The 14,868-nt window shown below is 53.3% G+C and overlaps 1 protein-coding gene across 6 annotated transcripts in view; it reads left to right on the top strand.

Moving 5' to 3' along the window:
- Positions 1-14,868, top strand: part of TRIM9 (tripartite motif containing 9) — a 65,794-nt gene that overhangs the window by 37,539 nt on the left and 13,387 nt on the right. For 4 of the 6 annotated variants that reach the window (XM_065063067.1, XM_065063065.1, XM_065063064.1 and 1 more), the window contains exons 2-7: positions 909-1,004; positions 1,437-1,559; positions 7,444-7,554; positions 8,297-8,450; positions 9,893-10,050; positions 12,345-12,483. In XM_065063067.1, the coding sequence (XP_064919139.1) occupies positions 909-1,004; positions 1,437-1,559; positions 7,444-7,554; positions 8,297-8,450; positions 9,893-10,050; positions 12,345-12,483 (781 nt within the window). The remainder of the gene's footprint in view (positions 1-908; positions 1,005-1,436; positions 1,560-7,443; positions 7,555-8,296; positions 8,451-9,892; positions 10,051-12,344; positions 12,484-14,868) is intronic. The other 2 variants (XM_065063068.1, XM_065063063.1) reach the window with 1 other exon arrangement.

The raw sequence follows: 14,868 nt of genomic DNA, 5'->3' as shown, positions 1-14,868 counted from the left end.
TTCAGCAGACGTGCATCAGATCCAACGGGATTTTTGGTGTCTGGCTCCCCAGAGAGCAGAGATCTAGGGGACATAGTGACTTTGAGACCCAGGAGGGATGTGGCTTGTCTCTCATCACCCAGGGAAGCCTGTGGAGGAGGTGGACACTGAATATCTGCTCCCCAAACCCAGGGCTACCAGAGTAGTGACCATCCCTGTGCTGGGCACTGCGGAGGCCAAACCTCAGATCCTGGGAGTGGTTTTGGGCCCCTCACACCAAGAAAGGCCTTGAGGTGCTGGAGCGAGTTGAGAGAAGGGAACGGAGCTGGTGAGGGGCTGGAGCACAAGTGTGATGGAGCGGCTGAGGGACCTGGGGGGTTCAGCTGGAGAACAGGAGCTGAGGGGAGACCTTCTGATCTCTGAACTGCCTGAAAGGAGCTTGGAGCCAGGGGGGTTGGGCTCTGCTCCCCAGGAACAAGCGCCAGGAGCAGAGGAAACGGTCTCAAGTTGCGCCAGGGGAGGGTGAGGTTGGATGTGGGGAACAATTTCTTCCCCAAAGGGCTGTGGGGCATTGGAACAGGCTGCCCAGGGCAGTGCTGGAGTCACCAGCCCTGGAGGGTTGGACAGACATGTAGATGAGGTTCTCAGGGACATGGAGCAGTGCCAGGGGTGGGTTATGGTTGGACTTGGTGATCTTAAGGGTCTTTTCCAACCAAAATGATTCTATGGTGGTTAACACTCCTTTATCTCTCCTTACTCTCGGGGCAGCAGGACCAGGACACCTCAGCGGGTAGCTGAAGGCCACACACCCCGGGAAGGCAGCGCTGGGCTGCAGTCCCTCCCCAGCCCAAGCCACACACACCAGCTCCTCCAGCACAGGGATGAGCTCAAGACATGGCAATGACCCTTCTCTTTTCTTCTCTCTGCAGAGCCAGCTTTCCCAGGCCCTGAACGGGTTGTCAGACAGAGCCAAGGAAGCGAAAGAGTTCCTGGTCCAGCTCCGCAACATGGTGCAGCAAATCCAGGTACTGTGTCTCCTGGCCGAGGAGCAGCCTCTTCCCCGGGGGATGAGCTGCTCTCTGCAGTCCTCTGCCCTGGCTTGGCTTGGTGGGTGCTCTCCCAAAGGGGCCCACAATCAACACCCCCCTGCAGCCCTCCCAAAAACTGCTGCTCTCAAAGCTGCCTGTGTCATGGAGCAGAGACCCCAGCCCTTCTCTTCTCTGCCACAGGCAGATCCAAGGATGCGACAGGATGGACCAAACCTGTTGCTCACCTGCCACAGCCACATTTGCCGTGAGCCAAAGGCATATATGCACCCCATGTGCTGATGGTATAGATTTATCGCAGTGGTGCGGCTGCATGTATAAAAATGATCCATGTGGTAGCATTTAAAAAAAAAATCAGGTTTCCCAACTGGAGACATGCCCTGGGCTGTATTGCTCCTTTCTGACCCGCAGGAGAACAGCGTGGAGTTTGAAGCCTGCCTGGTGGCCCAGTGTGACGCCCTCATCGATGCCCTCAACAGAAGGAAAGCCCAGTTGCTGTCCCGGGTCAATAAGGAGCACGAGCACAAGCTGAAGGTGAGTCCCTACCCGGGGAACTTTCTGCAGGGTTGGAACCAGACGGGGACAAGGACCATGGTGCTGTTTGTTGGGGTGAAGTGCTGTGGGAGGAGCAGGGAGGTTGCTGGAAAGCTGCTCTTCTTGCTTTTCACTTTGGTTGAATTCCATTTTGCTGCAGATGCCCAGCCCGCCCCGAGCATGATGGGCACTGAGCAAGTGCTGCTTCCTCCAGGTGGTGGTTCCTGCTGAATTACTCCATTACTGGGCTAATTACTGGTCATTAGGTCAGCAGAGCCACACACAGAGCACCCACAGGCTGGAAAAGAGCCTTGTTCATGTCCCTTCTTACTTCTGAGCCACTAGCCTGATCCCGCAGGATGCTGAGTGCTTGGAACTTCTGCTGGCTTCAGCTGAAGTCCTGGGGCACTTGGTGCCATGAAACACCAGTTTTGTCATTGGCCAGGAGTAAGAATCATTCCTTTTTCTGTTCTGTGCTTGGTGAACACCTCATGGCTTCAGGTTGCACCAAGCGGTGAATTGTTGGCACTGCGGGAGCTGAGCTATGTCTCTCAAGATGGACGTTGAGGTCAGCTCTGAAAATGGGCTTGTGGCATTCCTGCAGTCACTATGCTGTGTCTTTTCAGCTGGTTTGGGGCTAAGAAGTGAAGCAAAGGGCCAAATCCCACCTGGGGGCAGTGGAGCAAGTGTAGCAGTGTCTGGTGGACAAGGTGGTTGGGCTCGGGCCATCACTGATACCGCACAGCTGAGGCATTTCACACCGACATCATTTCATGCTTCCAGGATCCTTATTCCAAGGGCATTTCAGTGTTTGGGCTACAAACACCTGTGTCTCTTCTCTGGCTCCACTTGCATCCTCCCCTGCTCACTCTTTGGGCTTCCAGAGGGATTCCTGGACCTACCTCAAATGAGGGAGGCCACCGGTCTCTGGTCCACCTACAGATGACGGACACCACAACACGAGGGCTTGTGGGCATTTCCATTTGGAAACAGGATCATCGAATAATTTTGGTTGGAAGAGACCCTCAAGATTATCGAGTCCAGCTGTTAACCTCACACTAATGGGCTTGTGCAAGTGTCCAGGACGTGCTGCTATCGGCATCGCACGGGGTTGTTATCACGGCAGCTCCGCTTCTCCCAGCTCCATCCAGAGCCTCCTTTCCCAGTAACAAGAAGCAAGTCACCATGGAAACATCCACCTGGAGAAGCTCTGCTTGAAAGACGTGCGCTTGTGGGATTCAGCACAAACCATCAGGATCTGTCCCGCGGATTTTTCCATCTGGGTTTTTCCACCTGGCTTTGCAGCACCGCTCCCCGTGACACATCCCTCTGTCCCCAGGTGACCACGTCCCGGCCACCCGGGTGCGGAGGCTCCGTGTCCTCCAAGTGACATCCCTGGCAGGACTTGGGCTCTGAGGAGCCGGGGTTCAAGTGAGGCTGAGTGCCTTGAAAACCGCTAATCTATCCAAGAATTAAAATGTAGAGGAAGGTGAAGAAGATATTTAAGTCGAGCGCAGATGTTACTGCCTTCTAGGAGCTGGATTAAAATGTAAATTATAGTTAATGTCATCTTGCAGGGAAGAAAAGCTCTTGAAATAAATTTCCTATTTTAAGGTAGTGGTGAGGTGCTGTGAGTGCACAGCAAAAGTCCTTTTTATAGGTTGTAATTAGGAGCCAGGTTCTGGCTGTTGCCTCCATTGCACTTAAAGGGGAAAAAAAATAAAAGACGTTTAATAAAAACGCCCACAAATAAAACGCATGGAGCTGCCCAAATCCCCTCGCCAGCTGAGCCATTACCCCTTTCCCAGAAGGTGCCAGTGCTCAGTGAGGTGTGTTACCCACATGGCTTCAGGAGAGGTTTATAAAATATCTACTTCCATGCAAAATTCATGGCAACCTGGTTTTCTGGGCAATCTGGTGAATCCTGCAAGTCCTCTGAGTCTTCCTGAGGCTGCCCCTCAAATGTGGAAATCCCTGGTGCACGAGGACAACCGCAGGATGCTTAAGGCCATATGGAAAACTTATAGGCTTCACTAGCCCCACTGGGTTTAGACCGTGCCTTTGAAGGCATGGGGGATGTTTACATCTTATTTTTAAAACCTTTTATTCCCGTAATCAAAGCAATTCATGGCGTCTGACTGTTCCTGCCCGCATCCCGCTTCTCTGGTACGGGGCGCAGAAGCTGTAAAGCCACCAAGTCCCACAAGATCCCAACCAAAGATCCCTCTTCTTGCCTTGAAAAGGGTTTGTTGGCGGCGAAGGGAAACGAGGATTTCTGCTGTCAGCTCGCCTGCTGTGTAGATGCTGCAATTAAACCGCTGTTTCATGCTCTAGTTCTCCGGATGAATAGGGGCTCGGTCCCCGAAGGGGATGGCAGAGTCACAGAAGGGCAGGATCGCTGCTTTGGCTGCGGTTTCTGAGCACCTACAGCTGCTGCCCTGGGCTGCCCGGGCTCAGGCTTTAAGTATCTCCAAGGCTAGAGACTCCGCAGCCTTTCTGCTCCACTCTTTGACCACCTTTATGGCAAAAAAAACCAGCTTTTACTTGTGATAAATGGAATTTCTTGTATCTCAGTTTGTGCCCTCATGCATAACGATTTACGTAGCCTCGGTGGCACCCTGCAGCAAGCACTTCCACTCCGGACCAGAGGTTTATTAGCGGGATAATCTGCCAGAAAGCTCGGTAATTAATGAGCCTGGAGCTGCCTGGCGCTGGCCTCACCTCACCCGTGGCGGGAGCGCGCAGGACACAGGGACAAAGCCGGGGCTGGTGTCTCTGGGTCCAGGTCCCTCCTTCCCGACAGGGCCATGAGCCTCGCGGGGCCCACGCTGGCACCGGGACAGTGGTGGCAGGTCCCCCTGCCCCACCTGTGACCTGTCCCTTGGCTACGAGAGTGACAGGGAAACACATGTCCATGGCTGTCCTGGGACACCGTGCCTGTCTTCACTGAGATTGTTCAGCCTGGAGGAGAGAAGCTCCAGGGAGACCTCATTGTGGCCTTACGCTACTTAAAAGAGGCCCATAAGAAAGATGGGGACAGACTTTTTAGCAAGGCCACTTGTGATAGGACAAGGGGTGATGGTTTTAAACTAAAGGACGGAGATTCAGGCTGGACATGAGGAAGAAATTGTTGTCCCTGAGGGTGGTGAGAGCCTGGCCCAGGTTGGCCAGAGAGGTGGTGGCTGAACCATCCCTGGAGACATCCCAGGCCAGGCTGGACGGGGCTCTGAGCAACCTGAGCTGGTGAAGATGTCCCTGCTCATGGCAGGGGTGGCACTGGATGGGTTTTGAAGGTCCCTGCAACCCAAACTGTTCTATGATTCACCGAACAAATGCTGTTTCTCGGAGCCATGTGTTCTGGCTGCCGGGAGCAGATGGCAATTCTGCTGGTAATACTTCAAAAGCATCTACTCAGGCAGGGAGAAGCTCACAAATTCATTATCCTGGGCAAACCAGACAGAGATTTAAGCTGCAAAGAAGATAAGAAGATTGTTATATCAATCCCATCTTTACTGTCTTCCTGGCGGCATGTGCATTTCCCCAGATAGGGGTCTCACACGACAGAAGGACACCGCATTTTTGGGCATTCGGGGTGTGATCCCCACTCACCCCTCTGCAGTCCGTCAGGCCGGGAATGCAAAACCTCACTCTGTCTCAGTCAGGATTTGCTCAAGCAGCGAGCTTAGGCTGGGCTCATCTCACGCTCAGTGGTAACACCGCAATCTGCAGCCAAGAGACCCAACATCACATGGCCAACAACCCTTGCACGAGCAGAACGACCCCCCGGCACCTTCTCTCTGGGCAGAAGGGATCAAATTGATGCCGGGGCTTCTTTGTGTTGCATGGCAGGGGCTGCAGGTTGCTGCAAGGGTTTGTACCCGCTCTGCACCTTCTGGATCCCACCCCAAAGGACTGACCATCCCCACGGAGAAAGGAAACCCAGGGGCTTGCCCATGCTTTCAGAAAACTTTGGTGTAGGAGTCATAGAATATCTCCAGTTGGAAAGGACCCATAGGGGTCCTCGAGCCCAACTCCCTGCTCCTCACAGGACTGCCTGGCACTAAACCATAGGACTAAGAGCATCGTCAGGCTTGGGCCTGTGACCGACCACCCTCTGAGCTAAGAACATTTTCCTCATGTCCAGTCTGCACTTGAATTAGCATCTTTATAAATGCTTGTGTGATTATAGCGCCTAACTAACATAACTAACCTGGGACAAAATCAAACACTGCTACTTCCTTGAATTCCAGAGCAATCAAGAATGATCCATCACAGACTTAGTCATGGCAATAACTGTTCTGAACTGGTGCTACACACTGCAACTGCCAGGAATCAGTATTTTTACCTGTTTTTTTAATGGACCAGATACACTTTAAATATTACAAAGATAAGAACCCAAATAGAAGCGCTATCACGCATTCTAAGATGAGTGACAAGTGAGCAGAAAGCTGTGAACGCTGGGCCGAGGTTGTCACACGTTGCTGCCATCTGACCCGCTGAGCAAAACCGGATCTGCAGGACTCGCCGTTCTCTCTGCTCCCTCCCAGCACAACCATTCCAGGGCACTCAGGTGTTAGAAATAAGGGAGCTTCTTCTGCTGCGTTTTCTGCCCTGTACATGGGGTGTGGTGGCTGCAGCTCCCTGGCACAGGCTGGGAAAATAGGGCTTGGATTGTTAAAGCAATCATAGTTGGCTCTGCAAACAGCAAGTCCCTAAAAGATTAAAAAGGAGCCAGCTAGGAGAGTGCTTCATATTATAGCATTTCTCAGAAGCAGGTATGTTGTCCCCAAGTTGCACGACTGGTGAGTCTTTTCTTCCTGTTGGGTGATTAAATGATAATTAAGCAACGCACAATGTGATTGATTGCCCTGCAGGAGTCATCGCCTCCCATGAAACCCCCGGTTGTTCCATACAGGAGGCTGACACGTGCTTCATTTTGCCTCCCCAACGCTCAGACCAGGGGGGATGCTCATGGGAGGAGCTGCTTCTCAGCCTAGGGCAGTCGTTCAAGCTTCCAGAAGTGTTAATCGCCGCGTCTTGGAGCTTTTTCCATCACGCTGCAGCTGCAGATGCTGATGGGAAGCTCGTCTTTACTGCCTGTAACATCCTGAATAGCCGCGATCCCTAGAGCTGCGTAGCTTTGTTCAGCCTCTACACAGCTTTAAAGCTCTTCCAGGAAAAATAAATATTATCTACCATGGGCACGTTCCTCTAAAGCATAAAATATCTCTTCCTGAGCTGTTCTGCCAATCTTCGTCAGCCGCCAGGTCCTGGGCACGTGGTAGGGATCCCTGCCATGAGGTGCACAGGGTTTATCTCCTCTCAGCAGCACACCTGAGCTCTTCCCTTGGCTCCCAACAGAGAAAATGAGGCAATTCCGTACCGTGGTCCATCTCAGCCGATGGGCAGATGAGCATCTCAAACAGATCGTTAGGCAGAGCAGAAGCTGAGAGAGGTGATGTGTTCGTTCCTCATGGAATCCCAGGCTCACTCCTCACCCGGGGCCGTTGGGTGCAGCTGCCCCAGAGCCAACCCCACAGCCAAGGAGTGATGGGGCAGCCCCATGGATGCTGTGGGGCTGGGCATTTGCTTTGTGTGGAGTTCCGAAGCTGTCTTAATTAAAGACAGAGCGTGGAATTGCCCTGTTGCTTTGAATAATTACATGAGTTAATAATTTTGAGCTAAACAAACCTCATTCTTCCCCAGGTTTTCAAGGATCTGGAATTCTGTATCATGGCCAGTTCTGCCATTTTCTCTTCCCTTGAGTCTCTGTCTCCCTTTGTGTCACCCTGTCTCTGTGCCCACGTGTCACCAGAGCCTGTTTGCTCCCATCTCCCAAAACCCAGCAGCTCCAAGCGACGCCGCTCTCCTTGTCCCGTTGCAGGTGGTGCGAGACCAGATTTCTCACTGCACGGTCAAGCTGCGCCAGACCACGGGCCTGATGGAGTATTGCCTGGAGGTGATCAAGGAGAATGACCCCAGCGGCTTTCTGCAGGTTGGTTACACCCAGGGTGATGTCCCACAGCTTTTCCAGCCATGAAACCAAGGGCCAAGCTCTCATCACCTCCGGATTCACAGCAGGACAGAGCAGAAGGAGGCCAAGGACGTTGCTTGCTCTGAGCACAGGGTGGCAGCAGGCGGTGCTGTGTATCTGGAGCAGTGATCGTAATGCACTGTCTCATGGTTCTCCAGCACAAGATGGGCAAACAGCACTTGAGAACAGCATCCCGCTGTTCATGCATGGACTGGTCCCTTTGGTAGTGAAATCTGCCTTTAAAATAGTCCCCAGAGCTCCCAGGGTCCCTGTGCCAGTCTGAGCCTGAAGCAAGGGGCAATGATGGAAGCCCCTCACAATAGGACTAGGGGTGATGGTTTTAAACTAAAGGAGGGAGATTCAGGCTGGACATGATGCAGAAATTGTTGTCCCTGAGGGTGGTGAGAGCCTGGCCCAGGTTGGCCAGAGAGGTGGTGGATGAACCATCCCTGGAGACATCCCAGGCCAGGCTGGACGGGGCTCTGAGCAACCTGAGCTGGTGAAGATGTCCCTGCTCATGGCAGGGGTGGCACTGGATGGACTTTGAAGGTCCCTTCCAACCCAAACTATTCTATGAAACCACATGTGATGTCCCAGCTTTTGGCAGTCAGGGCCAGAAGAGGGAGCTCCAGGCGGGGAACAGGGCAGGGACAAAGCCCAGCCCAGGTGTCCCTCGGGTGCTGAGGCTGCTCCTTGTCACCAGATCTCGGACGCTCTCATCAGGAGAGTGCACCTGACTGAGGACCAGTGGGGAAAGGGGACGCTCACACCTCGGATGACCACGGACTTCGACCTGAACCTTGACAACGCTCCTCTGCTACAGTCCATCCACCAGCTCGACTTCGTGCAGATGAAAGGTAAGAATATTTCCAGTGCCTTTCAAAAGCCCCTCTCTGTTCATGCTGATCCAACTCATCGCAGGGAAGGAGCAGCAGAGCAGTTTTGCATCTTCTCCCAACAAAACTGAGCACCCCAGAACCAGAGTTACGCCGGTCCCTGTGTATTTTGCACCCCTGGGCCAGCCATTTGCCTCCCTGTCTTGCATCAGTGGGCTGCTGTGTGCCAGAGCAAGGTGCCGGGAGCTTGGTTTTGTTTTAGAAAGTGCTCTGCAGTGCTAGGAGAGCCAGGCTGGTCCCTGCTCAGCTGGTAGAGGTAGAGACCATGGTCTCAGGAGTGCTTCCCAAACCTCTGCTCACATACATTTGGTGCTGAGCAGCATCTGGCAGGGGACAGCTTGCAAGCTGCCCTCCAAATGCAAAGGCACAAAGAGCCACGCCACTTAGCTCAGGCTCTTTCCTCTCTCTCCTTTCCTCCCTGTTGTTTTAGACCTTTATTTCAGTTTTAATTTCTTCATTGTTCTCCTTTCCCTCTGTGCTCCCTCTCCTGCACCACAGCGAGCCGCTGCATTCACATTGCTTTGCAGAAAGCAAAAGGGCCGCTGCAACCTGTGAGCAATTTGCAAGTTGGCAAGTCCTGGGAAGCCGACAGGAGATGCAGATGGGCTGGGAGGCAGGGAAGCTCAGGGGATGGGCTGGAGGAAGAGCGGCTGGAGAGCTGCCCAGTGGAAAAGGACCTGGGGATGTTGGTGACAGCGGCTGAACATGAGCCAGCATGTGCCCAGGTGGCCAAGAAGGCCACCAGCATCCTGGCTGGTACCAGCACTGCTGTGGCCAGCAGGCCCAGGGCAGTGACCGTCCCTGTGCTGGGCACTGGGGAGGCCAAACCCGAATCCTGGGGTCAATTCTGGGCCACTCACGCCAAGAAAGGCCTTGAGGTGCTGGAGCGAGTTGAGAGAAGGGAACGGAGCTGGTGAGGGGCTGGAGCACAAGTGTGATGGAGCGGCTGAGGGACCTGGGGGGTTCAGCTGGAGAACAGGAGCTGAGGGGAGACCTTCTGATCTCTGAACTGCCTGAAAGGAGCTTGGAGCCAGGGGGGTCGGGCTCTGCTCCCCAGGAACAAGCGCCAGGAGCAGAGGAAACGGCCTCAAGTTGTGCCGGGGAGGTTGAGGTTGGATGTGGGGAACAATTTCTTCCCCAAAGGGCTGTGGGGCATTGGAACAGGCTGCCCAGGGCAGTGCTGGAGTCACCAGCCCTGGAGGTCTGGACAGACAGATGAGGTTCTCAGGGACATGGGGCAGTGCCAGGGGTGGGTTAACGGTTGGAGTCAATATTGAGGGTCTCTTCCAACCAAAACAATTATATGATTCTAACATAGGAAAAAGCAGAGAAGCTCTGTGGAAATCTCTCCCCACTCCTCCTCCATGCTGCCAGCAGCCAGGGTTCCACTAACTTGTGTTTAGTTTCCTCCCCAGTGCCGGCTCCCCCGATCCTGCAGCTGGAGGAGTGTTGCACCCACAACAACAGTGCCACCTTGTCCTGGAAGCAGCCGCCCTTGTCCACGGTGCAGGTGGAAGGCTACATCCTGGAGCTTGATGACGGCAACGGCGGACAGTTCAGGGTAGGTGCTCGGAGCACAAAGCCGGTCCCAGCAGCAAGCTGTTGCTCCTGGCTCTGCTGTTGCCCCGCCGTGAAGTGACCAAAATGTTCCCCAGACTTCTTGCAAGTCCTCTCCTTCCCTGGGAACACCAGACACACTGCTGCGTTGCTCAGAGAAGCTGGCAGTGCCAACAAGCTGCCGGCTCTTCTGCAGGGCAGGGTTATTTGGGGGAAAGGTAATAACCTTCCGAGTGACCAATATGACTTGCAAATGCAAAAAAAACATATTTGAAGCTCCATCTTTTTAGGTTGCTAAATATTTCATACAATGTATGCTAATTGCCATGAAAGACTCATGGCTTGCCAGCTGCCAGCAAGCAGAGGTGTTTAAGGCCTGAGGGCTTTTAAATTGCTGTAATTACACAATTAAAATATGATTTTTTTCTCTAATCCAACACGCTAATAATTATCCTGGCGTGTTCACATCCACCGCGAGCGGGCGCAGGGACTAGCCCATCACATTTTCTGAATTCATTCACGAGAAACTCAGGCGGGCAGGAGCCAGAGCGGAGTTGAGGCAGGAGAGAGGTGATGTGGGGGGATCTGGAGCGAGAAGGGAGCAGGAGGTCGGGTGTGGGGACACCAAGACGCAGCACAGCCACCCTGGCAAGGTGAGGGCAATTCCCCAGCACACCAGACTTCTCTTGTCCCACCAGTGGTCAAAGGGGCTTGGATGTGCATAGTGCACCTGCTGTTATAGGACCATGTTAATGTCACGTCACTGATCTCACCCAGTTCATTAGGACACCTACCTTGCTCTCCTCAACCCCAAACACTGACCAGTCACTCTTCCTGGGTCTGCTGTGGCTTGTGACACAGCTCAGGGTCTCGGGAGGGCTGGAAGCCATGATCACCTCTGCTCTGCAGTGCAGGGGAGCATCCGGGTACGTGAGACATGAGGAAGAAATTGTTGTCCCTGAGGGTGGTGAGAGCCTGGCCCAGGTTGGCCAGAGAGGTGGTGGATGAACCATCCCTGGAGACATCCCAGGCCAGGCTGGACGGGGCTCTGAGCAACCTGAGCTGGTGAAGATGTCCCTGCTCATGGCAGGGGTGACACTGGATGGACTTCAAAGGTCCCTTCCAACCCAAACTGTGCTATGATTCTATGACCCCTATAAGCTCTGGGGACATGCACCCACCTGCAAAACAAAGGAGCCAGATTCCAGCGTTGGCTCTGGAAGCAGCAGCACCCGGCAGCTCGGGCAGCACAACCTGCCTGTGCAGAGCCTCCATCAGGGGCAGCAAGCAGGGCTTTATTGTGGGATCTGCTAATTACAAGTCAACGATCTGTGAGTTGAGTGTCTCAGTAGCCCATTGGCCTGTTCACCAATATCCCTGCTTGCCCAGCTTCTCTGAGCGGGGCTACAGCAGCAGAAGTGTGACATGCCCGTGAGTCAGTGCCCAGTCGGTGTGATCACCTTGTCTTCTTTCAAGGAACACTGTGATCCTGCCACCAACAGCATGCAAAATTGTTTTCTGCAAGGATGTTTCTGTCCCGGGCTCAGTCTGTATAGATTCATTTCCTTTGGGATTCAGTGGGAGTTCAGCTGGGATTGATGTCTTACAACTTACTTGATGTCTTATGACTTATTGGAGGGAATCCAGAAGAGGGACACAAAGATGCTGAGGGGTCTGGAGCATCTTTGTGATGAGGAGAGATGGAGAGAGCTGGGGCTGTTCATCTGGAGAAGAGAAGCTGAGAGGGATCTGATCAATGCTGATCAATATCTCAGGGTGGGTGTCAGAGGATGGACCAGACTCTGTTCAGTGGTGCCCAGCGCCAGGGTGAGGGGCAACGGGCACAGACTGAAACACAGGAGGGTCCATGTGAACATGAGGAGAAACTTGTTTGCTGGGAGGTGCCAGAGCCTGGCCCAGGCTGCCCAGAGCGGGTGTGGAGTCTCCTGCTCTGAGACATTCAAACCCCCTGGACCCACCTGTGTGATCTGCTCTGTGACCCTGCGGGAGCAGGGGGGTTGGACTGGGGGATCTCCAGAGGTCCCTTCAACCCCAACCACTCTGTGATCCTGTGTCTTGATCCAATGTGAACAGCATCTCCTTCTCTTACAGAAACTGGTTTTATGGTGTCAAGGAACAACTCATAGGACCATTTTACCCTGTTGTAGCCATATCCAGTGCCCATAAATCTGCCTCGGGTAGCAGAGCACGGCCAAACCCCACGTGTCACAACCAGGAGCTCTTCTCCCACCCCTGGCACTCCATGTTCAGGGCACTAACCCTGTGCTTGCTTTGCAGGAGGTGTACGTGGGCAAGGAGACCATGTGCACGGTGGACGGGCTTCATTTCAACAGCACGTACAGCGCCCGTGTCAAAGCCTTCAACAAATCGGGGGTCAGCCCATACAGCAAGACCCTGGTCCTCCAGACATCTGAGGGTAAGGCATCGTGACAGCCCCGGCCCCGGCTCGGACACGGCTCACACGCACGCGTGGGGCTCCTCCAGCACAGCCCAGCTTAGCATCGCCATCAGGGAACCGCTCCGCTGGTCCTCCGGTGTTGTACCAAAAACAGGATCCACCCGGTGTGCAATAAGCCAAATTTTAGCAGACGGAGATGAGATATGGTTTATTACAGAGTTGCGCAAGGCTGGATGCTGGAATAAAGCCAGCAGGCCGGAGAGAAAACTAGCAGCCATTATATACAAAATCTTATAACTACATTCACACCGTCAGGGCCATCCTGGAGAGCCAATTGGTTATACATTTATGTATTGGTTTCATAATCATTTTAGCATAAAATGAGCAACATTCAGCTAAAGAACACTATTCAACAGTCTCGAGTTACATGTTAAAAAAAGACACAGCTAATGGTGCAGACTTCAAAATTCTAAAGCTGCAAGGTCAGTAATCTCTGTAGTTTCTGATTAAGTGTTTTGCAAGTCACTCTTATCTTTGTTAGAGGAGCAGACTGACCTAAAACTGAGAGGAATTACATTTCTTTAGGTTAGCAGTCGCCGACAGGATTCATCCTTTTAAGTGGTAACAACTACACCACTACCTCAGCAATCATTGCAGGAAGGCCAGAACTGATGGGAGGAAGAAAGGTTGGGTCAGGAGCCTCAAACAGTGCCAGAATTTCTCTTTCACCCCTTTTCCTTTACAGAAGATGAGGCATCAGTGAGAGGCATCCCGCAGAGAGGTATTTAAAAATTGGGTTGCAGCAGGGGTTGTGTTACACAAAGGGAAGCTCAGATGTTTCCATGGATTCCATTTAAAACAAAACAAAACTGGCAATGTTGCTCTGAGACACTAAGGGCTGCACAATGCCAAAACCACACGATGTCCCCTCCAGGCCCTGGCAGCACAGGACAGAGAGCAGAGCAACCGCATGGGTGTCCTTGCAGACCCACAGGACTCGCAGCCAGCCACACCGGCACCGTCTGCACCATCCCCGCTCAGCCGGAATATTAAATACTCCCTTGCAGCTTGCGGTGGAGTCTCCCCGCTTGACTTTAAGTACATTTGTCACACCAGGCGCTTAATCCGTCACGGAAAATGGGCTTGTTTCTGCCGTGCAGGTGGAGAGCGGTAAGGTTAGCTCTGAGAAACGAGGTGGGAGCCAGACGCAGCGGGCGATGCCGCTGTGGAGGAAGAAATCAGCCCCCACTGCCATATCTGCTGCCCCAGAGCCTTGTGCCCAAGGAGAAACCCCTCCTGGGGGGCTTTCCACGCTCGGTGGAATCCCTTTTTCTTGCTCCCAGAGTAAAATCGCTCTTTTCCGAGCTGTGCGATGGTTTTGTTCCGCAGGCAGCTGGCTCTAGAGCAGCAGCGTGTTCCCGCAGCCCCAGCAGATACCGGCAGACATGGTCTGGGCTCAGGGGGTGACATTGGTGGAGTGGAAGGAGGGTGTGAGAGCCCTCTTGTCATAGAGCATCTCTGGTGGCTTTGAGCAAAGAGGGAAAAAGGGTTTTCTGCTGAAACAGTAGAAAACAAAAGCAGAGCAAGGCTATGCAGAGCGTTTTCACTTGGTTGCCTGCGCTTGTCTGCAGGAGATGACCCTTCCAATTGGGAAAGGGCACGTGCTCAGTTTGGGTGCGTGGGCAGGACAGGTTGGCCAGGAATGGACTCAGGTGTGACAGAGGTGACAGCAAACATGTGAGAAGCCCTCCTCATGGGAGAGGCAGAAAGCCCAAATCACGGGCTGTGTGCGTGTTCATAAAGCTGAGTACCAGCGTCAAGGCAGCTGCAGCGCTCCTCTGGAGATCCAGGGATGGGACAACCCCGACCCAGCCCCACGCTGGGGCGACCACGACCTCTCCCAAAGCCTGAAGGTCAACAGTTCTTGCCCTCTTCACTACCCGGCTTCACCATTTTTTGCCGGAGACAGCAGAGCTTTGGCTTCTCATCACATTTGCGTCTCATAAAACCCACTTGAGACATAGTTTCCTAACCAAAGCCACTTGGGCTTTAAGTCATCCCCACTAGGATTTTGCAGAGTCCCTGCTATGGTCTTTCCAGCTCTGCTTTCCTCTCCTGGCTGTTATCACTGTTGAGCCAAACCTGCCTATTGCACAGCTCCAAAATACAAAGGAACCTGGGAGAAAATCGCTGTTCATGGTCGCAGCAGGTCAGGCTGTGCTTGGGGCCGGTGCCTCGATCTGTGCCAGCAAACACAAGTTTCACTCTTCTGAGCATCGGATGAAAGTTTGCTGCATTCATCCTTCTCACTGGATGGGTTTTTGCATTTGTTATTCCAGCACAAAAGTAAAGCAGGAGAAAAAGTCAAATGGGCCTGGAGCATTTTCTGAGCTTTTTGGACTC

The sequence above is a fragment of the Columba livia genome, chromosome 5, assembly GCF_036013475.1.
Source record: "Columba livia isolate bColLiv1 breed racing homer chromosome 5, bColLiv1.pat.W.v2, whole genome shotgun sequence".
NCBI lineage: Eukaryota > Metazoa > Chordata > Aves > Columbiformes > Columbidae > Columba > Columba livia.
Note: the sequence above shows the minus strand (reverse complement) of the source record. Positions and strands in the feature narration are given on the sequence as shown.